Source organism: Nymphaea colorata, chromosome 6, assembly GCF_008831285.2.
Source record: "Nymphaea colorata isolate Beijing-Zhang1983 chromosome 6, ASM883128v2, whole genome shotgun sequence".
In the NCBI taxonomy this organism is placed as follows: Eukaryota; Viridiplantae; Streptophyta; class Magnoliopsida; order Nymphaeales; family Nymphaeaceae; genus Nymphaea; species Nymphaea colorata.
In genome coordinates, this window is record NC_045143.1 from 16,681,696 (window position 1) to 16,704,800 (window position 23,105).

The window sequence follows — 23,105 nt, forward strand, 5'->3', positions numbered from 1 at the left end:
AAGCAATTCATAGAAAGATTTGGCGTTGCTCACTAAATGATGTGGTTAATGAGATTGGTAAATCGGTGGTTCCTTTTTGGAGAAGAATCAACAGAATAGCTAATAGCATAAAAACATATCCAAGTGAAATATATTGGAAAAACTGATATGCTGCCTTGATCTTTCTTTATCTCGAACCCCATACCCCTATAATAATGGTAGAGTAAGGGGTGGGCCCAAAGCAGAATGAACCGGTGGTAGTAGGTCGAAGCTCCAATAGGTAGCCACTCCCTTCTCAGGGAACTGTACGTGAGATTTTCGCATCATACGGCTCCGTCCCAAGCTCTCGTCGTCGGCCCTTTAGACCACTATCTATGAATGTCTTTTCTGCCTTGACGTCTTCTTTTCCTGATTAGCTTATCAGAAAAGGTCTATGATATATTAGTGACTATCATGTGCATTATGCAGCCAGATTTGCAGCAGCTTATACTTTCTAACTGAAATAAGTTCCAAGATAATGAGGTGAAACATGAAATCACTAGGTAGAAAGTTCAACCGCATGTGGACTGCTTTGAACATTTTTCAAATAGGTTGCCTCCACGTTGTTCATTAGTTTCGGAAAGGGTAAGCAACGTAAGAGTGCCAGCATGGTATGTGAAACAAGCGGTCAGATGTGAAAGATCAAAGAGAACTTAAGCTGGATAGCATAATGTTTCATAATCAATATGTGCACGAGCTTTAGATTCGATTCTGCATGCAAGGGTCCGACAATGAATGTCACCTGTTCTTAACAAATATTTTGAGCAAATGCACAGGAACCACCAAGTTGGCTCAAGCTACATGATCAAGTGCCATTGTCAAGTTCCAATGCCTGGTAAACCTTACTATTTGAAATGACAACTAATGGGAGAAAGCAACAGAAAAAAAAAAATTGAAAATATCGGGAAGGAACGCACATAACCTAGTAAAAAATGAAGCAGCCATATGGTAAGGTGGACACAGCAGAAGTAAAGTTGTAGAACTCATGGAGACAAAACCTACGTACGCCAATTATTTACTAAAGAACTTCTTCAGTTCGACCTTTTGATCCAAGAGCCAATGACAGTTTAGACAGCAAGCTTTTTGTGTGTGTACACCACCCCTTTGTCACCAACCACCGCTTGGCCGCTCCCTCTTAGAAGCCTACATCCAAAGACGCCAGAAAATTAGCACCTAACATAATCAGCAGCATGGGATTGCACATCTTTGTTAAGATTAATTCTGCTCTTCCCACGTAATAATTGGCTAGAAATTCATTTACCCATCTCAGCATTAAAAAATATGGTAACTCATTAATTTCTTCTTTATGCACCTAAAAGTTCGCTAGAAATTTGATTTATTTATCTTACTAATATTACATATTACACAAAAAATTCAGGTCACTCGTGAATTTCTCCTTTATGCATACCATCGTGTTGTGAGAAGTCCTTCAACACCCACAGGACCTCGGGCATGAATTCTGCTAGTACTTATTCCAACCTGTACAATCAAATGTATCAACATTTTATTCATGTCAAAGACTCGAAGATTTAATAAAAGTTTATATCTAAGGAAGATATTTACCTCAGCACCAAGTCCAAAACGGGCTCCATCACAAAAACGTGTGCTTGCATTGTGGAATACAGCAGCACTACAAGGAGAAAAAGGAGTAGCAGACATTTATAGCCAAAGGATTTACGGAAATCATCTTTTTCCATGGGAAAAACGGCATACATAAAGGCTAACTGAATTATGTAATAATGAACTTAGAAATTCGGTCTATCTGATCAACCTCTTTTCAGAAGAAACCATTTTTTTCTTAGAATTTTTATAACATGTCCTGAGTATTGATAAAAGGAAGTATGTACCCTCAGTATAAGTGAACACATAACTCTTACACCATATCCTTGTGTAACATGATACAAAATGCCGATAAAACCATTCTAACAGATAAGACATGGACACACTGCCCGAGCAAAAAAATTATTGCTCTAGGAAATTGCAATTTCAGAATACCAGAATGTTTGAAAGGAAATGTAAGGTGTGTATATGTGTGTGTGCCTGTGTGACATGGCATATAAAATATAAACAAGAAGTCGTACAGGTAACTATTCGCTCAGGCAGATTAAAAAAAAATAAACTATATCATCAGTCACCTGTCAACTTGTCGTAAAAAGATATCTGCAGCTTCAGTATCATCAGTAATTATGCAGTCTGTGTGACCACTGGAAAACATTCACAGAAAAGAACCTTAGAAACGGTTGAATGGAAGCACACACAAAGTGATAAGAACATGAAGGTTTCAGAATGTGAAATGATTGAGGTCTGGTGCTGCTTATGAATTGGATATTAAGGCAAACGATGAGTTAGATCATGAATGCTTCTTTTGGAAATAATTTGAGTCATACTGAATGGTCATCCAACATCACTGTGGGTGGAGTCTTCAATGTGCGATCTTGTACGTTATGCACGATATGTATATACTGTATCATATTGTTTTTTGATGTGTAATCTCATATCTGACTTATGGACCTTACGACTTGTGAATTTATGTTTATGATATAAATTTATAGATCGTGTTATGTTATTTTTCTTGATGTGCTAGAAGCCTAAAATCATATTGTGTTTATGAATTATGATTATATGAATATCCGTGAATGATGAATTCTAGCCTCATAGCTATAGTAAACCTATCATTATGTATAACATGTTTTTTATAAATAATATTTTCTTGATTTTCCAATTTTCCAAATTCTTTGTATTTTTTCTATATTTTTCTGATTTTAAAAACTAAATTTAAGCTATGGTTAGGATACGTTACGATATTTCATGATACAACGTATCTTTTGGCCAGACCGAGACAACTTACGATACACTTTTTACAACACCAGCTGGTATAATGCATAAATTTCAACACCAATGCTTCTTAATTTCACTTCCTACTCTAGATATTATGCAAGTGATCTTTCCATCCAAGAAAAGAAAAGGAAAGAATAAGAGAAACATCACAAGCTTGCCTTCCATGGCGATGTATATGATCGATTGCTGCCAAAACATCATCAACTATTTCCACCGTGCAAGCCATCGAATTATATTCATGATGAAAAGAAGACACCTTTGGAATACCTAATGCAGTGCTAGCTCTTGGTCCACCATATAAAGTAACACCTGTAATGGTTATAGAAGTCAGATTATGCATTCCCTTAAACATCTAAAGCAATTAACCCAAGTATACTAGGCCAGTCAATTCCAAAGGCAATTATGGCGATAATACCCAATAATTACTAAACAAGACAGGATATATTGTTGTTTCCCACAATTCAAACTGCAAATGTAAAGACTTTAAAAAATGAAAAGAAAAATAAGTTGGCAAGATAATAAACATGTTTATATACGAACTATGAGGATGTTCACCAAAACAGCATGGCAATGCATATGATATACCAATATTTTCCCTATTTAAAAGGCAGCTTATTGTTATGCATCGAAATATCATTTCTATTTATTCAGCGCTTAAAGCACCCATGGTTTCTAAATATTACCTAAGAACAGCATTTCAACTGCAATCCCATATCCAAAAGGTTTCTAATGAAAACTGAAATCTTAAATTAACTAGATCAGACTACACGAATTTAACATAGCATGAAGGGCATGATGTCCAAACCCGACATGGAGCTATATGTTTCAGTTCCTCAGGTATAGAAAATTATGAATTCTTCATGGTCGACAAATGTAGATCACCAACAATGCTTCCTATTTTAACATGAAAAGATGCAAATATATATTAGAAAATAATGATTAGAAACCCAAAATCGCACCAGAAAAAGGAAACCAGAACTTGCACTAAACATCCAGTTTGAGAACTGGTAGAAAACAATCAGAACCATTGAGCAATAATCAGAAAGGAGAAAAATGGAGAGACACCTTCAACTTTGAGATCCAAGCACAGCTCATTAAGTGCTCCTGTCTCCAATAAATGCTTATGCACAAGAAGAGTTTCCTGAGAAAATAATAACAACGAAAACATACCGTGAATTGTCTGGCATAAACTATCCATTTCATAAATATCCTGGGGGATTTGCAGGATGATGAATGACAATACTAATCAATGAAAATCTACTACCAAGAACAGGGTTTTACCATGGCATTACAAGCTGCAGGATAATCTACTTTGGCGTCCAAAATAATATGCTTTGCCATATCCATGTTCACTGACTTGTCAACATAAACATGACATATTCCATCTGTAGGGTAGATATGCAACTTCACTAAGACATCCTAATGAGGAGAATATACACCTTTAATTAGATAACTAGAACTTCATGAACTTACCAGCATGACCAAGAACAGGAATTTTTGTTGACTCCTTAATCTGAGAAACAAGCTTATTGCTGCCCCTTGGAACCACAAGATCTATCACATCATCTAACTGGATAAGATTGTCAACATCACAGAAAAGGAGTGTCACAATAGCAACAGCAACAATGATGACATCAAGGAAATTATTAGGGAACAGAGAGAAACCTTAAGCAGATCAGGAATTTCATCCCTTGAAGTCACAAGTCCAATAAGCTTTCCACCCACAGTATCAGGGATAGCTTCCGTTATAATCTGGAATTTTCAGGTCATTTATAACTAGGGAACAATTTTAAAAATCAGAAAAAACCAAGTCTTTTAGCTACTAAGGTATCTGCACCTTGTGCAAAATTATATTGGATCTCATAGCTTCTTTTCCTCCTTTCAAAAGAAGGCCATTTCCACTCCGAATTGCCAAGGAAGCTATCTGTTTGGCATCAAAAAATGTAGACTCTGGATCAAACAAGGAATCTCTATTTATGCTCATTGCATTGAAAAGAACCAAATTGTACTGACAATAACAACCACATTTTGCAAGTTTGCTGACCAACTATTTCCATTTTCCAATAAGTTTACAGATATCTGGCGTTCAACAATAACCTTCCCTCATCTACCAATTTTTTTAACCATTATCCTTTAGTTTCTTTCCACTCATAGGATGATTGGAAACAGGAAAAGTCTCGCCACGTCTCGTTTCCATTGCAAATAGAAATTTACTTGGAGTATAATGGAACAAAGGACCAAGGAAAGGATAATTTCACCCTTACACACGAAATTATACACCCCTGTCTCACTCAAGTGAACTGGTTTCAACCATTTAAAAATTTAAAAAACGTAAAATTTTAAAAAATAGAAAAAATATAAGGAATTCAATAACATCACATCGAAGGGAGCAGGAGTATATCACAGCACTTAACCTCCACAATTTTGATGTCCTAAAGAAATACACAAAGTTCAACATACAAAAAAAAAAGCATTCTGCGGTTCTTCCTAAAAGAAACCTATCCATCAAAAACTGCAACAACTATTATCTCCAACGTCTCCCTAACAGTTCCAACAAGTTATTCATCTTTTAAGTCAGGATTATGTTGCTAGATCTGGTTGTAATAGTGGTGGCGATGCACCATGATCATCATGATCATGTTCTAGCAATGTGGGTGTGCAGTTCTCGCTCTTTTTTTTCCTTCAGTTTCCTCTAAACCGATCATCAACTGCTCACATGCAATAGGTGGAGTCTAGAATTTACATAGATGCACTTAACCACTTGGAAAGATGTTCATTGCCCCCCACATGCCATATGAGTTTTTTAATTGAGCCAGGAATGTGAAGACAACAGAAAGAACATTGACGTACTTTTAAAGCTCAACTAGTGTCACATTAATGGTCGTTTGTTTGGATGGATGCTTTTCAACTAATTAAAAAGAATGAATCAGAAAAAAGGACAGGCTGTCAAAGAAAAAGGGGAAGAGTGTGTGTGTGTGGGGTGGGGGGGAGGGAGCAAGGGGCGCTCTTTTGGATGAGGGACAATGGGAACCAAAAGCTCCCACAAGTAATCAAAACACGGAGGAAATCGTACAGTGCGTACTATGTATTGTATCATGTTATACATTTTCATACTATGTTAATGGGCATTAGCCTGGCTAACATTTATGTAATTATTGTGGGACCTCACATGCTTCTCATGAAACTCAAGGTCAAGTGTCAAGACCATAAAGAGATTTTATTCAACATTGACGCAAGTTTCGCAGGATCCAACCAAATTAATACTCCTCGCTGTAACATTTTCTATGATCGAATTTCACCAAGGATCTCAAATGTGACTTTGTCATGTTCCATAAATGTATGGACTTGAAAGTTGAAACCATCAAACCCAAGCAAGAGCACAGACACACCAAACAGCCCATGCATGTGCCACAGAGAGAGAGTGATTATAGAAAAAACAACAATGAAAAGAAATTTAGAACAAAAGGGTTATGAACCATTCATGAACACAGACTTCTTATGTGCCTGAACTGCCAAATTTTGGGATATGACCTTCAATCATGAAAAAGATTCATGCATGTCATAAAAAATAAACAAAGAGAAAACTATATAAAAACAAGGAGACAGAAAATGCAGTTTCCACTGTAACAAAATGTAACTGACAAAGAAATTCCTGACTTGTGGAATTTATTGAAATTTAAAACTATGCATACACACCATGCACACACACACACACATATGCACGCACATATCTCTTGACTTTTTACCTGAACAAGAGCATCTGGTCGGGACTCAAATACAACAAGAAGCACACCCAAGGGACACGATGTTTTCTCCAGTATAAGACCATCTGCAAGCTGAATATAAGATCCAAGGTTCAGAACTTGCAGATGAGAAACCCCATTCTTATCTGTTAAGCAAAAGACACCCTCCTAATTCCAGTTTCAGAATGAGCCAGTGGCAGAGCTAGAAATTCATAGCTAAGTGGCACTAAATAATGGCTTGAGGAAACAGCAGCAGATCATCTTGCCAGTGGCCAAAGATGTAGTAAGGAGACTCAGGATCATTGAACGAATACTGGGTCTGAAACTCTAGGGCATGACCTGGGTCCAGTGGGGGCACCTGATATGGCTGGACCCACATCCAACCTTATGCTCAATTCAAAACCTGCAGGGTGGCTCCGCCACTGGAATGAGCAAATTACAAATTGGAGACTGGATGGTTCATCCTACACCTCTCTCCCAACTTGGGAAGGAGCCAATCTATATGGATAGTCGTGCAAGATTTTGTCCAACCAGTAAAGGCTTCAATTAATTTGAGTAACCATTCCATTCAGATGCCGGAAAAGCCAAAGGTTATGGTTGAGAACAGTCTAGGAGGGCTTAAAAGTGCATCATCATCTAGGACAATACCAATAAGGACTCTATTTGATACTGTTGTACCAAATCTTCACAGAACATAATTGATGGTACTTTGAAAATGTATAATTTACAAAGGTGAACTTTTGCTTTTATGAGAAACTCCCATCTGCAAGGCAATCCAAGTTAATATATCACCATTTTACCTCTGTCCTGCTCAGAACACGACCAATGGGATCTTCCATGTCTGCAAGGACACGAATTGATTTTGACAAACCTGAAATCTGCAAAAGCACTAAAGATCACACTTCTTTAAATAAGAAAGAACGGCTCATGAAAGTATTGAAGAACCTTCAAAAGTCAAAGCAAGTATTTTGAACATCTGTAAAACTTTAGCCTAAGAGACGACAATTCAACAAACAGTTTAACAACCAGGAAACCCCAAATATCAGAGCAGGCCAAGATAGATAAATAGAGAGAGAGAGAGAGAGAGAGAGACCTTCTATTATCAAATGAGCAAGTAATCTGTCAACATGATGGAAGTGCCTTACCTTTCCTGGCTTTAGCATCAACCGGGAAATCAATGACTTTTCATATCCAGCTTGTTCTGCAGCAGCAACATCTGCTTCATTCTCACCTTTTATCAAATCCACATTTGCTTCCAAAGCATCAGCAATGTCCAGCAAAATCTTTCTTCGATCATGTGAAGGCAAACCCTACACCAAGAAAGAGACCTCAAACATTATTTATTTTATCCCCTTTCCAGAGAAACAATTGAAAACCAAGGCTTAAAGTTAACAGTCCTCCAGAGTGCTTGTTCAGAAACGATACAAACAAAGTTTGGCCCCTAGACTGCATGGTCTAAAGAATATAAAACAAGGAAGTTCGAAACCAAACACTCCCCCAATCCCCACCCCCACCCCTCCCCAAAAAAAGACAATCAAACGAAAAGGATTGTCTATACTGTTGTAGGTGTTGCAATGCTTACAAAGTAGATAAGATAAGCTCAGTCATAAACTAGTATGGAGAAGAATAGATTATTCCAGAAACATCTAAATGAGATGCTGCTTCATAAAATCCAGCATACATCCTTACAGTATCACGTTCATTTTAAACACTGCAGTCTGCATTATGTGCTCAAAGACACAGTACCAAGGCTAGACATTAACAAAGGGTAGGATCAGGTTGTACAACAAGATAAGTAGTAAGATCCAGTTATGATTGCCCTCATAAGAGCTTTGTGTCAACGTTGGGCTCTTCAATGGACCAGCCAAAGCTTGAAACCCTATTTAACGCTCAGTTAGTTAAATAAGCCAAAATTGAGCTCGAAACAGTCATGTTCAATCTTGCCTTGGACTTCGATTTTGTATGTAAGCAAGCATTGAGTTTGCCACAAAAAATAACACATAAGAGTCCCCACCTTGTAGGTATGTTGTTGGCATTAAAAAGCCCACCGGTAGGAAGATTTCCCTTGGCTTACATAGAAGCTTCATTTATTCATTCACTTTTTGTCAGCATTGCGGCAAGAGGAGAGGGCATCAAATTAGTAGCATACAAAAATGACTTTTAGGGTATCAGTGTTCTCAAGTGTATGAAGAAATTACCTGAAGTCTTCTAGAACATTCTCTAGCTGAAACAGCCATTTCACGGGCACTAGTATGCTTCTCTGGGACCAAAAAGTGTGCATGCTGATGAAAGAGAGTCCCAACACGCTTCCCTTCAAGTACCTTTAGGATGTTATCAGTTGAAGAGCCACTTCGTAAGACATGCAAAAGTAATCAGTGTTTCAGAATGATATCTAATATCCATGGTAGATTATCTAAGACTGTGTAAATAAAATGATATCCCAAAGAGCACGCTTATCAAATGAACAGAAGAGTCGCTAGTGAAGGCCAAAACTTCCAATACTAAGTAAAAATAGTTGCACTGAAAAAGTACCACAACAGTAGATTCATAGCTTTGGATTATCTTTTAGCACTAAAAGGATACGATCTTACAATTAAATATTTTCAATTTTTAAGAAAAACTAGAACATTTTCATCAGACAAATCGAATAGATAAATCATAGAAGTGTGATAACCAGACTTTACCACAGCAATTGCATCTTAAAAAAGGAAAACTAACAGCCTAAGCAGTTAAGTTTTATTTGTTGCCATAAGCAGACATATTACTTCTCTTTGCTTTTAACTTCATAGACATACCTTGCCTCACCATGGGTGTACAATGCAATATCCATCACCCTCATGAATACAGAAAAAAGACAAAGCAAGCTAGAGTGGCAGGCATATTAACCAAGAAAGAAGCTGAGAAATTAACACAAGACAAAAGAAAAAAGGAATGAGTGCTTTCAAGGTAGTTCATGCTACTTCTGGTAACAGAAAATACCACTAATGCATCGAATTCCAGCAAGATCAACATACCCGACAATAACAACTGGAATACCAGCATAAGCAGCATAAACTGCAGCCTTCACTTTAGCAGTCATGCCACCTCTTCCCAGCCTAGACTTGTCTCCAAATGTTATTTCCCCTTGATGTTTTTCTTTTATATATGTATGTATTATCTTTGACTTTGGATCACTAGGTGGGCCGCTGTAGAGACCATCAACATCACTTAGCAAGATAAGTAGGTCAGCCTTTAACTCCAAAGCCAAGAGAGCTGCCAAACTATCATTGTCCCAAAAGATTCCAGAGGAATCCTGCAAAATAGAATATACAAATATAAAATACAGAACAAAAATCATTGGCATGAAGAAATGGAAAGCTTCCCACAGTCTAAGTGTCTGTGGGTTCAAATGACTGGCAGGCAGGTGACACAACAGCAGGTCTGCCTAGGAAATGGATAACCTTCCATGCTTCTTTCCTTTCCTATTGTCAATGTATGCACCTATATAGTCGAGAGGCAGCCATCAACTAATTGGCGATCCCAACTCCCAAAAATTCAAATTAAAAAGGCAAAAAACATACTAGTTAAATTTTCAAAATAAATAAGAAACATAAGGAACACATCATATGTAATATTGCGATGTAATATTGCTACATATCCTGTGTGTACATAACTATACAAAAATTGGCTATATCCCAGAGAACTTACATCAGAAACAAAACTAAACAACTCAAAATGCACAAATTAATGTGTTCTTTGTTCTAACTAATCTTGTCTATGAGATCTCACAATTAATTTAATAGGCAAAAACATACATCAGATTATCAGCTTTAGATGTGCTTTTCAAAAACCCAAAATTCAGCTGCTCTTATAAGTTTATAACATAAAATTTTGATGGTAAAAAGTCAAACATTGTAATAAAATCAATTTGAAGAAAAGCATGTCTTGTAGTAAATAAGCAATAAGAAACATGGATTTAGTTTAAAACATGTCTACGTGTGATTTCTGAGATGTATGGCTTTGTCCCTGATCTAAATTGTCCGCAAGTTCCATATATATATGGAACCACAAAAATAACTCAAATATAAACCAAATAATCAACCAAAAAGACCTGTGGAGAAAGATCTATAAAGTCGGTAGGAGAAGAATTACCTCGTACGGAGCCTTCCTGGTACTTATTGCATCATTTTCATTAAAGATTGGAATAACTTTCAAATCTAGCAAAGAGTTCACAGTCTCACTGAGTTGCTTTCTGAAGTTTGGTTCCTTGAAATCATAGTCAGTCACAAGCAACTGAGATGAAGTAACGTCTAGCTGCATATATGTAATTTACAGCATTACCGCAAGGAGCCACAAATTTGTGCATGTACATAGTGAGAACAGAATATGGGATAACAACAGAATTGATTAAGTGTAAGATGAAGAAAATAATTAAGTAACAACCTGACTAAACAAAGTATCATAGAGAGCCATAAGACCACTTTGTCCAACAGCAGCACATGCCTTTCCATCAAGCTCATGCTGTGGCTTTTGAAGATCTGCAAAACTGCAGAAGGACAAAGATAATAGTTGCACAGTCATAAAGGCAACAGAAAAAGCATCAGACAATTGAATAATTATAATTGTAGGCAAAAGAACACAATTTCGTTGTAAAGCATCATTTAAACAGCACTCGAATGAACACTAAGCAAGATAATACAAAGCAAAGCTAACAAAAATGGCTTTCTACTGCTGTCACAACTCACAACCCTGGTCATACCTCGAAGTTCAGAAACCTGAACCTCTCATGAGACCAGTAACCCCCAGACATAAATTTCGCCCTACTTTTCTCTTAACAATGGTAAAACTTTTCAATTTGGCTGGTTATTATTTCACAATGGATCCTCTGTATCAAATTATCATGCTCAACTTTTCCAAATGATATACATAAACAATCTCCAATTAATTTAACGACTGAATCATACATACGAACATCATTATCATCTGCTACTTGATCACCTAACTCAGATGTTCACTTGCCTGCTATTGACCATTTTTCGATATCTAAGACGCTGGCGACCAACCCCAACAGCACCTGATGTCACCAGGATAACCTCATATCCTTCAGAATTGAGTTCTTTAACCTACACAAAAAAAAAAGGTACTTTGAGTATACTGCTAACAATAATGTTGAAATAACCAAGAACAGTGTTCTAGTAATGATTCTTAATGATATAATACCATTAATCTTCATTAATATTATTTAACAAGGAAAAGAAAAAATAGTAACACAATACATAGATATATCATATACATGAACATATAAAACAAAAACAAACATGAAAAAGAGCTCAGCAAATATACCTGCTCACAGAGAGCACCTAGTCGACCAAGGGCTATTCTTCCATCTGCTCTGGTAACAACAGCTGTGCCCACCTAAATAACCAAGAAGTTTAAGTGGCCTTGAAAGGTTAACCCAAAACATAGCAAAAAATAAATGAATAAATAAGAGACAAACAGATGCACAAGTAGAAAAAGTGTTACCTTTGCCTCTCCTTTCCACATAAGAACATTTTGAAAGCAGAGGACTACGTGTGTGTGTGTGTGTGTGTGTGTGTGTGTGTGTGCATGTATTTGTGTTTTAATGTGTGTGCAAGGAAATAGTAAGTGGTAGGAGGCAAATACATACTAAATTAAGAAATTAATTGTAGGGATGCAACAACCAAAATAACCAGAGTTAAAGGAGATCGAGAATCCAATATCCACAGCGTGTCATTTGGCATAAACTAGAAGAAAACTTACCTGACCTGTTCAAGAAAGCAAAGGAGGCAACTGTGGTATATTATATGCTCCAACTCATGGAAGACTTGTTAATAAACTTTATCCACAAGCTAGATCTCAATAACACTTGTTACTTTCAAAATAAGCTTTTTGTTCTTTCACTATCCAATACAAGATTTGTTGTTCTTTCACTATCCAATACAAGTTTAGTTTATCACATATATATTAGTCATTAAATAAATCAACAAAAAGATAAAAACTATCTAGAATAATGGAAAAAACAACCGCTAACTTTTTGTATTCTAACATCTAGCAAGCACAGAAAATAGATGAAAAACAGCTTAGAAGATGAATAATGTACAAAAGAACACATATATAGTAGCACGCATGGTCTTATAAAGAGAAGAAAGCTCCGAATATTTGTACCTTGACACGTTTTGCCAGCATAGGTAAAGCATCATTAAGTTTTATAACGATATAAAAACTCGTATATATTTTATTTGTGTGTTTGTGCACATATGGATATGTATATACATATATAAATACGTATGTATTTAGTTTCATAATATGTAGCTGTGTGTAAATAGAAAACGTATTTGTTTTTTAAGAGACAATGTTAACGAGAAATCATAATTCATGGATATTGGATAAACCCTGTTTAGTGCATGTTCAATTCCATATGGAAATACCGATGCCCTCCAAGATCTATATCTCATGATAAGGCCACTCATTTAAGTACCTAGCTTCCACTTTCAGATATATTCACAAGATAACCAAAAGCTAGCAGTAATGATGGTATAAACACACAATCCCCTAATAATAACAATTGGCACGCGTCATAACTAAGCTCCATAAATGGGAAATGAGATACACGGCACAAACTTTTTTTTTTTTTTTTTTTTTACATTCCTTACATGTTAAATACGCCAGCCGCTATGCCATGTGGATGTGCCAGCGGATTCAAGGATCTGGCAATTTTTATGCAGTCTATGATGTAGTATTTTATGTGATGCAGGAATCAGAGAAAGAGTCTGTCCAACGTAAGACTAGGTGTTACGGAAAACACATAATCTAGGAGTTGCACCGACATGGCATGCTGCTATAGCAAACAATAATCATCAGAAATCAATGGAAAGAAAAATTAAAAGCTTCTATTATCCATGCAGTTAAGAAAAGCTATACATACAATCCCAGTTTTCTGAGTGCTTTAATAGCTTCCGAGGCTTGTTTGCTACAATACAGCATGGCACGTCCCGCCTGGTATGTGATTGTAAAAGTCAAATTTGTACTTAAAAGCTCATGCATGCATAAGCACACGAAACCATCTTCCCCTTGCCGCGGAAGCTTTATATATAAAAGAAGTTGATTAGGCTTAATTAAATGAAGATAACCATGTTCTATTGGTCATACATATATAGGTAATTGAAAATAACTTATTTATCAACTTATGTTTTTCAGGTCATTTGAGAAAAAAGAGGAATCCAATACGAAGCCGCCTCTCTCTCTCTCTCTCTCTCTCTCTCTCTCTCACACACACACACACACACATTCATTCATTAGTTTCAAATGACAAAAAGGAAAAGTTTGACATATAATTTAAAAGGTTTCCTCCCAGTTTTCAGAGACCAAATAACCGACGTAAATTCTAACGAAGACAACTGGACTTTAGCGACAGTGACATTATAATCTTCAAGCGTAGAAGGGTTTTTCCTAAACTAGTAGAAGCCACCTGATGGGACATCACGACTTTGAAGTTCCCAAAGGAACGTCCTTCGCCCGAAAGTTGACGCGCTCGGATCCTCTTGCAGGGCGAAAGACATAAAAAAATAAAAAAAAAAGTGGTTTTCCCTGCTGTTGAGGAAACGTTTACATAGTAGACCACTTGGAGATCAGCCATCCCTCGTTCACTTTAACAGCAAGCACATACAACGGTACCCAAGTCTAGAATACGCCAACTATTCTCTCACTTGACTAATTTGAGTGCAATTTATATTCCTTTCCTCTTGATTAGCCAGTTTTTACCTAAATAACGAAACCTTCACGGATATATCCCAAATTCCTCATATTTTCTCTGCTGCTTAAACCACTTATCCAAGCGAGAAATTCTAACTTCCTCGCATTTTCCGGATAATGGGCGAATCCACATATTCAGGAAACCATGACAAGCTCAAACACTGCAATCCTGGAAAAAAAAAACAAACAAGCAAATCCCAACCTATTCCCGTTTTTCTGAAAAAGGAAGTGAGTGAGATGCCCGGCTTGTTCCTGTTTTTTGCCGGGAAACGCCTGTGCCAAGTACTTCGCGAGCGTGATGAAATATGGTAATTTTTAACTACCGACATCGTTTAACGGGACACTGTCAGATTAGTTCGATAGGAAACTGATGGAAGGAAAAACGAAATAGCTGTTCAATTCCGGCGTTGGGCTCTCTCCAGCCCCACCCACATACACACACATACAGAGAAGAGATAGAGGGCAGCTACCCCCATTACCTTTAGTATGACGCGCTTCACGTCCTTCACAAATTCCCGAGTCGGGTCCATGGCAGTCTCCTTTCTCCCGTCTTCCTCTATCTCCTCTCTTCCGGTGAGCGAGAGACCCACCACCCGGCAGAAGGCCGAGGCCTTCACCCAACCCCACCCGTCTAGGACCTGCTTTCGGTGCCGTCTCCCTCCTCCCTCTTGGTCCCTCTATTTCTCGACCAGCCTCCTTCCTCTCTCCCTCCTTCTCAATCACTCTTTATCTCTCTACTGCCAGGCAGACGACGGCGCGGCGCGGCGACTGGAGGGACATGCAGGCCGTATATAAACGAAAAGTTTTCTTTTGGGAACAAATTTTTTGTCATAATTTTTAATGGTGCCACGTTGATGATTCCTTTTGGTACGAGCCTCAAATCAAAAGTTTACACCGACCGTCGTTTCCCAACTTTAACTATGATATTTAAGAACGAGGCCGAGTTCACCTTCACTATCATCGTCCAAATTTAATTAAACATAAATATCTTGGTTTTTGCCTAATTAGGTCAAACTTCTTTTTTTCTTCAATACCCTAAACTTCGTAATCCGATCATTCAGAAATTAATCCGATTATGGTAACATAACTTTTATCTTGGATAAGTAGTCAGGGTGTCTCCATCTCCAACTTTTTTGCTTGTGAACGATTTCTTTCTATCTACAAGTTATGCGGAGGAAATATAGATCAGAGACATTCTTCTATCTAGTGACGTTCAACAAGGATTTACTGTTAATTACATTTGGATTTGATACGTAGTTTCATGGCTGAATGTGAAGTTGAGTTTGATATATGATTAGCTCTGACCTGATTACATATAAATGATAAAATTTAAATGGAAATTGAATTTGAAAAATTCAATTACATAAAAGCAATGCGGTGAAAGACTGAACCCAACCCAAAGCCGATACGATTACATCCTCGCTCCACTGGTGATGACACACGGTGGATCGTTTTTTAAGAATAAAAACCTTTCACAGGAGAATATAATGGGCTAAACGGTTTGTGGGAATAAGATAATGACCAAACTTTTTTTTTTTTTTACTATATTGAGAGATATTTTAGTTGGGTTGAAAATTTTACTGTCGTTTTTCGGTTAATTCTTCTCTTGTAGGTGCGTTTCTCTTTCATGATTTAATATTTATTGTCATTTAGTTACGGCAATATGAACTAGCCACTAAGCAGACGCCAGTGGGCTCTCTTTCTAAAAAAAAAAAAAAAATAGAATTGATCACCATATCTTGTGCTTTGGAGAGATGAACTAGAGTACTGGAATCTTAAACCCTGGTTTCCATTGTAACCACCAAAGGTCGTCACAGCTTGACGATGAAGAGGAATTAGAAGGAGTGTTAAGTTGAAAACATCAAGGCCGTTTGGTATGATGAATACGGTGGTGTGATTGTTTTATGAATCGATTACAAGATTCATTAAACATTTGTTCAATTTGTTTATGGATCAACCGTAATATTTGGAATTGATTCATAAAACACTTCTCATGCTAATTGGCCTTTTGACGATTGTTTTGATTCATAAAACACTCGCATAATATTTTTCGCGCCATTGGTTGGTAGTAGGTTTATGGATTAACCGTAATATTTAGAATTGATTCATAAAACACTCACACAATATTTCTTATGCTAAATGGTCTCTTGACGGTTGTTTTGATTCATATAACACTCACACAATGCCATTGGTTGGTAGTAGAGACACCTAGTTAATGTCTCATGAATCTGTCAAAGAATCAGGATAAGTCCATAAAACAGAAAACTAGTGTTCCATGAGCATGATTCCGATCTTTGTGACAGATTCATGAGCAACATAAATAAAATTATTCCTTACGAGACATTTGGCAACCATAACAGTTTTTTACTATTACATGAATTTATCCCAAAGTTTGTTAGGCAGTGACAAAATGTTCCAATTACCAAAAGGGCCAGTTAAATTAATTTTTAGTCTTGCTGTTCTATATAATCTGAGCAAATTTCCGTGGTATTATTTTTACAAGGCATAGTGGTTAGAGCTCACACGGAATTGTTCTAGTAATAAGTCCGTCCATTAAAATGGTTTCAGCTTTGGAAAAATGAACATGTGCTAGGGTGTACATTTTGATATAGCCACACTTTTAATCGCCCAAATTGAGCCCGGCCAGTTTGATATACATTTTTTTTTTCTCCCCCCGCTTTAAGCTAAAATCATGTATATAAAGTTAAAAAGATTATTTTTTTTTCTAAAAAATTTAGGAACTATAAGCAAGAATTTCAGACAGCACATTGGTATACCTTTTCATTTAAAAGAAAAACAATGCTTATATATTTCAAAGAGAAAAAAAAAAGGTTCGATTCTGTTCGTCAAGTATTCAAAAGCTTATTTTTTGTCATTTAATTTCATTATATCAACCGTATAATTTTATCTTGATGCAGTTTTTAAAAAAAATGCAAAAAAAGAAAAAAGCCCAGCAGGGCTTGACATGTGGCAAATCATTTTGGACGAGAGGTTTGGGTTTGTCAAACACGAGCATAAGTGATGTTACGCTGTCTCCAAACATTTACGTCTCTTCATCGCTTACGCGATCCAACCGGGACAAAAGGTCCCGATCTCCTGAGGCGACGCGAGGTGAGGTGGCTCTAGAAAATCTTTTTTGGTTGCGACGGTAAGCTGAAATTCGACGCCGGGAAGCTCTTAACTATTGTGAGTTGGGACTGGGAGTGGAAGGAAGCACGAGCTCAGGGCCATTTAATATTTTCATGGTGGGAGTTGGTCCTTGCCTTTTATTTTGGGTGACTAATAACTCCTCAGTCTGTCGTGTCGTATTGAGGTTTTGAGACACTTAGTGTCAATTTTTAAAGACACCTATTAAATAAAGTGTCGCAATTTTATCGTTTATGATCCAAAAAAACTAACCGACACCACTTCTATGTAGTGGCCGGCCCTTAAGCAGTCACGTCTTTTCTTGAAAGTGAAAGATTGGCTCGTATCCACGAAAGAATTCCTCCACGTTTAAATACTTGTTTGTTATATACATGCAATCGAGAGAATGGGGTTCTTCGATGTTTTTACCGTCAAAAGTTAGCCAGGCGAATGGTTGGATTATCAGAACAAATTTGATGGATTTGCCACAAGTAATTTTTTTTAACCGAAAATTGGGGGGAAAACACATTCTTCAACTTTTGGTGGCATGACAAATAGCTTTTAAGTTTGAATCTCCATCATTTAACCGGTTAAATACATAAAAACAGGCCATCCAACGAAACAAATCCGAACTAAAATATAGCTTTCGTACACCGCCAAAGGCTGAGTATGCTTTTTTTTGCAAAAAAAAAAAAAAAAAAAAAATCTGTTCATCTTTATCACAAACATTGAATTTCATAATTTATCTTAAAATAAGATCTGTATATATCTCGAAGCACGTTTTCATGATAAATAGTAGGGATAGGTTCGTTAGAAGATAAAAACCTCTGCCTTTGCGTGCACAACCCTTTGTTCAAGTGATCAAATGGCAACAAAGAGAAAAAAATGGAAGTAGTTAGGAGAATCTTCAGCAGAATAATAACTTTTGGATCACACCATCATTCACATGTTTAAGAAAGTAAAGCAATTACATCAAACACGCGACGGAGATCAAAATCAGAAGTTGCATCAAACTATTGACATTTGGTATTATGATTTTGATGCAACGTGGTCCACCGTTCACGGCCTCTTCCTTTTGGAAATAAAAATAACAGGTTTGTGAAACCATCCAGCCTTGTGGATGACCATCGATTGTGAACCACAAATTCGTTCTGTATCCCTCGATATTTCTTCTGGAGAGGAGTTCACGATGGGAACTTCCACTTTACCGAGCAAAATGTGGACGTTTTCATCCACGCATTTGTTTAGTCATGCAACTGCTTGATCAAATGCCTTGGACGGCAGATCACATGCAACGGGTTTTCCTGGACCAGTCGTTTGCGCGTCGCATTCACATGTTACATGCAGCTGCTATTTCATCTCCCATCCAATGATGCTTGGTGCGAGCCCGTCTATGGTTCCTGTTCATCCACTCTTTAGTAGCAGAGGCAAAAACTAAAAATTTATGTAAAGTTCTGCTTGAGCCATTAACATTTTTTTTTAATATTTACTTAAAAAAACTATCTTGAATATAAAATCTTTTAAGGTCATACTCTTGTAAAGTTTTTGCGGATTCTGTGTGGGCTTACTTATCATTCTCTATCAAGAAAAGTAACACCTCAAAACGTGAGAGCGACTACGAGATTTAAAACTTGGAGCATTTTAAAACATGAATCGCTTTGCCACCAAGTTGCGCTAAATCCTCACCGAAAGCTTAGCTTTACCAATCAACGTTTTATTAATAACTGTTGTTGGCACAGAGAAAGGGTGTCTTTATTTCAGAAACCAATGCCAGAAATTTCTGGCCGCTGGCACACAAATAACTACGGGCTGTTGATATATAAATAAGCGATTCGTGTGGTTCTGTCTGTGCAATTGCCCTGAAGAGTTCAAATGTGCTGTTGAATAAACTGGCAGGCCTGACAAGGAGGAGAAAGATTAATGACTTGGACAAGTTGTCGATTGTTCCCTTGCACAACACGAGCTCCAATACGCGATTTCCACTTCATGGCCTGTGGGCGACCTCAGAGATTTTCGCTTATCTTTTTCCCCATCTGTTGTTTGGTTTTCCCAGTATCATTGATCGATTCGCAAAAATCGACAGCTTAACCGATCGATTCTCTTTCAATCTTTTTTTACAATGCAGCGGTTTTTTTTTTTAAATCTTTCCTTGCCACATTATTTATGCTTTTTTTTTTAAAAAAAATTATATTACTCCTTGCCACCATTTATGCTTTATAAGAAATGTTCATTTTTCATCTTTTTAGTTCATCGGGCTCTTAGATTCCTTTTCTCCCTTGTCATTTTGTCCTATAAGTGGCCAATTTTCAATTATTAGGTACTGCACATGGGTATGTCACAGGTGGATGGGAACCCTGGGGCCTAGTTGTGCCCATCTGGTTAAACGTCGGGCCTTGACCTTGCCATAACGCCACGTATTTTTTGAATTTACACTCATGACGTCTCATTAACTTCATTGTTTTGTTTTGACCTAAATCGTATGGGCAGTTCAATAAGATTGACGTAACTGTGCCTAAAAAATTATTTAATGTTACTTCATTTATTTTTTTAACTCAGTTTTCATACTGTTTTTTATAGTTAGTGTTCATTGACATATAAATGCTTTGATTTATGTACTTGAATGTTGCTTTTACTTTGTTTTTTTGTGCTATTCTGCATATATATATATACCCAGTCCGATCTGTTGTTCGAACTTTTACAAAGGTTTGCACTGATGCCCACAATCAACGGGAGACCCACAATGATAATCACTCTTATTTGTCTTCATTGCATTCAACAGATTCCTCCGCTTTGCTTTCACAATAATTGATGCCAGTGCTCACACGGTAGCAACACTGAACCGTGTTACAATATTTATCAGATGCTTTGATTTATAAGAGTAGATGACAGTGACATACTAGTTTTCAAAGGGCTGATGCAATTCTGTAACTCTGGACTGTCGTATGATAATAATGCGCAGTAACCAAGCAGCCTCATAATAATGAGTTCATTTACAGACGTCACATGTAGAGAAGAAAAAGAGGCGGTGTTCTCACGAGAGTCGTTGCTTGCTTACGAGAGAAGTTAAAAAGATGTCACGGGCGGTCTTTTCATAATCTAAAAGCAGGGGAAAGCGCGGCCAGACGACACAAGTCTCCTCACAGATTTAAGATGGCGCGTGTGTGTGTGCGTTATATATTTATCTGTTTCATTTTCAAGTCCTTTTTATTGCTCTACCAATTTCAGTTTGGAGAAAATGGTCATGGAGGAAAAATAAAATTAGAAGAAAAAAAGAGCAAAAAAATATATTGGTGAAACAAAGGAGAGAAGAAGAGTGAGACTACTGAACTTATTATTCTCTCGAGTTGTAGTGAGTCAAATGATTCATCTAATCAGTTATAGAATCGGAAAAAAATTACAAAAAAGTATAAAAACAAGAAAAACTTATCTCCACGCATCGCCGCGTCTAAAGGCTGCTGATCAGAAAAGCGCAGGTGACGAGGGAAGGATTGGTTCCCAATTATCAGGCGTGCGTGGTAGACGCCAGCATCTACGTACGAAATGCCAACTTCGATCAACAAAAGCAGAGGCCTTTTCTGTTTTCTTTTCTCTTTAACAAAGTTCCCACAAATCCTCTTGACAACAACAACAAGGGGGAGGTGAACTAGGTAACCAAAGATAAACGCAACTCATTTGAAGATTTAGTCTGGTTAAAACCTCATTTCATGAGGTAAACTAGTGTAAGTCTTTTGGAGAAATTAAGGTCAGGTCCCCAACGGGTTGTTTGGCAGATAAATTTCATTAATATAATTTATGTACATTTAGTTATAATGTTTTATGAATCTACTTCATAAAAGTTAACGGCATTCGCTCAAAATAGGTGCTGGACTGGCTTAAAACGGACGGATAGACTTTTCTTCTGCTTTGGGTCATCTAAGACCGTCCTGAGGTCCTAATAAAAGTTGTTTTGTACAAAATGAGATGTTGGTGAAATCAAGAAGGCTGAGAAATGAAGCAAAAGGAGGAAATTTTGAGAACCATGAAAATACAGTTTTATTGCGTTGCAGTACAAATTAAGCGCGAGAAGTTGAGAGAGAGAGAGATGTCGATGGGATATTTCTTGAAAACATAGAATTTAATAAGGAAAAATAGAGAATAAATATAGTTAAACAATTTGGAAAAGAAAAAGCAGCGATGGTATGCATGCAGTAGTCAGATTCAATTTGGCCATATCTGGGTGCAGGGTGAACCTGCTCCGGTAGTCGCCTGCCCATTGGCCATTGCAGTCGTTTCGTACTGGCCTTGCTCTTGCAGCAAGGGGTACGTGTAACATCTTTCATCCTCAACACTTCTGAAGAGAAGAGATGTATGGAGCCATAGGCGCTGCATTTCACTTTCAGCTAGAGATGATCAGAGGCTGTCCTTAATCAACCCCAAAACAAAAGCATGGTGGAGCCATAGGCGCTGGATTTCACTATCAGCTACAGTTGATCTCGGAGGCTGTCACCTCCACACTTCTGAAGAGATGCATGCAGCCATAGCATAGGCGCTGGATTTCACTACCAGCTACAGTTGATCTCAAAGGCTGTTCCTAATTAACCCCCAAAACTAGAGCTTGTCCGGAGGATTAGCAAGATTTTGTTTTGCATTTGTTCATCAGCAAAAGGATTAATGAGAAACAGCCGGTTAGGATTAGACTTGGAAAAACTCAGGGTCGGCATATAAACTAAGTAACTAGATATCTGTCCATTTGGTCCTTCCTTGCCCATTAAAAAAGAAATCATTGTTGCTTACGGGCAGTTGTGTGAAAATTAGGAGGAGGAGGAGGAGGAGCCGACAATGGGCTGAGCTGAGCAGCCCGCGGTGGCCTGCCGCAGTTGGACTGGACGGACAACGTTGATGGACCTTCTTTCTGTGAGTGCCTGTAGATGAGCAGTACGTGGCAGAACATTTTCGCACGTTTAATTTGTAATTGGCCCAACGTTGATAGGGACGTAGATATTGTTCAAAATTGTAGTAGTATTTTGCCCTTTATCAAATTGGATTACGTGGTGGTACATGAGGGGCGAAAAGAAAGAAGTAACACTTATAATATACTTTACAGGTATATTAATAATATACTTTATAATAACAATTATAACCTTATCATATATTTTTACAATATAGGTGAAAGCTATAATTTATAGTGTTATTATAATATATTTTACAGTGTTATTATTATTATACAATTTGTACTGTTATTATTATTATATCTTTATTTGAGAAAAGAAAAAAGTGACACTAATAATATATGATTGATACGGTTATTATACTAGTGACATGCATGATATTATATTTATTACAACACTTTTTACTTTCTTTTTTATTTATAAAAGAGTAACACTTGTATAATTTTTATTACAATATATTAGTACTTTAAGCGCCAAAAAAAAAGGATGTACACTTATAATACACTTTATAGGTATCTTATAATATACTTTACAATAACAATTTTTACCTTATAATATATTTTAAATTATAGGCGAAAGCTATAATCTATTAGTGTTATTATAAAATATAGTGTTATTATTATTATATCTTTATTTGTGAAAAAGAAAAAAGTAACACTGATAATATTCTTTATAGTGATATTATAAAATACTTTTATAA

General features: G+C 36.9%; 1 protein-coding gene across 2 annotated transcripts; it reads right to left on the minus strand.

Moving 5' to 3' along the window:
• Positions 1-681: 681 nt before the first annotated feature.
• Positions 682-15,115, minus strand: LOC116256258 (delta-1-pyrroline-5-carboxylate synthase-like). 2 transcript variants are annotated; one of them, XM_031632565.2, is made up of 21 exons: positions 14,831-15,115; positions 13,525-13,595; positions 11,922-11,993; positions 11,598-11,701; positions 11,022-11,124; positions 10,731-10,892; positions 9,614-9,891; positions 8,798-8,948; positions 7,745-7,909; positions 7,400-7,477; positions 6,603-6,692; positions 4,694-4,780; positions 4,522-4,608; positions 4,330-4,426; positions 4,138-4,241; positions 3,922-3,997; positions 3,015-3,165; positions 2,154-2,222; positions 1,582-1,648; positions 1,427-1,497; positions 682-1,161 (listed from the first exon to the last, which is right to left on the minus strand). In XM_031632565.2, the coding sequence occupies exons 4-21, from the start codon at positions 11,609-11,611 to the stop codon at positions 1,086-1,088; spliced, it is 1,926 nt and encodes a 641-aa protein (XP_031488425.1). In that variant the 5' UTR covers positions 11,612-11,701; positions 11,922-11,993; positions 13,525-13,595; positions 14,831-15,115; the 3' UTR covers positions 682-1,085. The 2 variants fall into 2 exon arrangements, with proteins under 2 accessions (XP_031488425.1, XP_031488424.1); XM_031632564.2 differs by lacking the exon at positions 13,525-13,595.
• Between the last annotated feature and the right edge of the window lie 7,990 nt (positions 15,116-23,105).

Excerpts from the sequence above, each read along its gene's own strand:
- LOC116256258 (XM_031632564.2), bottom strand. The coding sequence starts at position 14,881 with ATGGACCCGACTCGGGAATTTGTGAAGGACGTGAAGCGCGTCATACTA. Across the intron at positions 8,949-9,613 it reads ATTCCAGTTGTTATTGTCGG|TGGCTCTTCAACTGATAACA; the intron begins GTATGTTGATCT and ends TGTCTTACGAAG. Across the intron at positions 1,498-1,581 it reads GTTTTGGACTTGGTGCTGAG|GTTGGAATAAGTACTAGCAG; the intron begins GTAAATATCTTC and ends TTGATTGTACAG.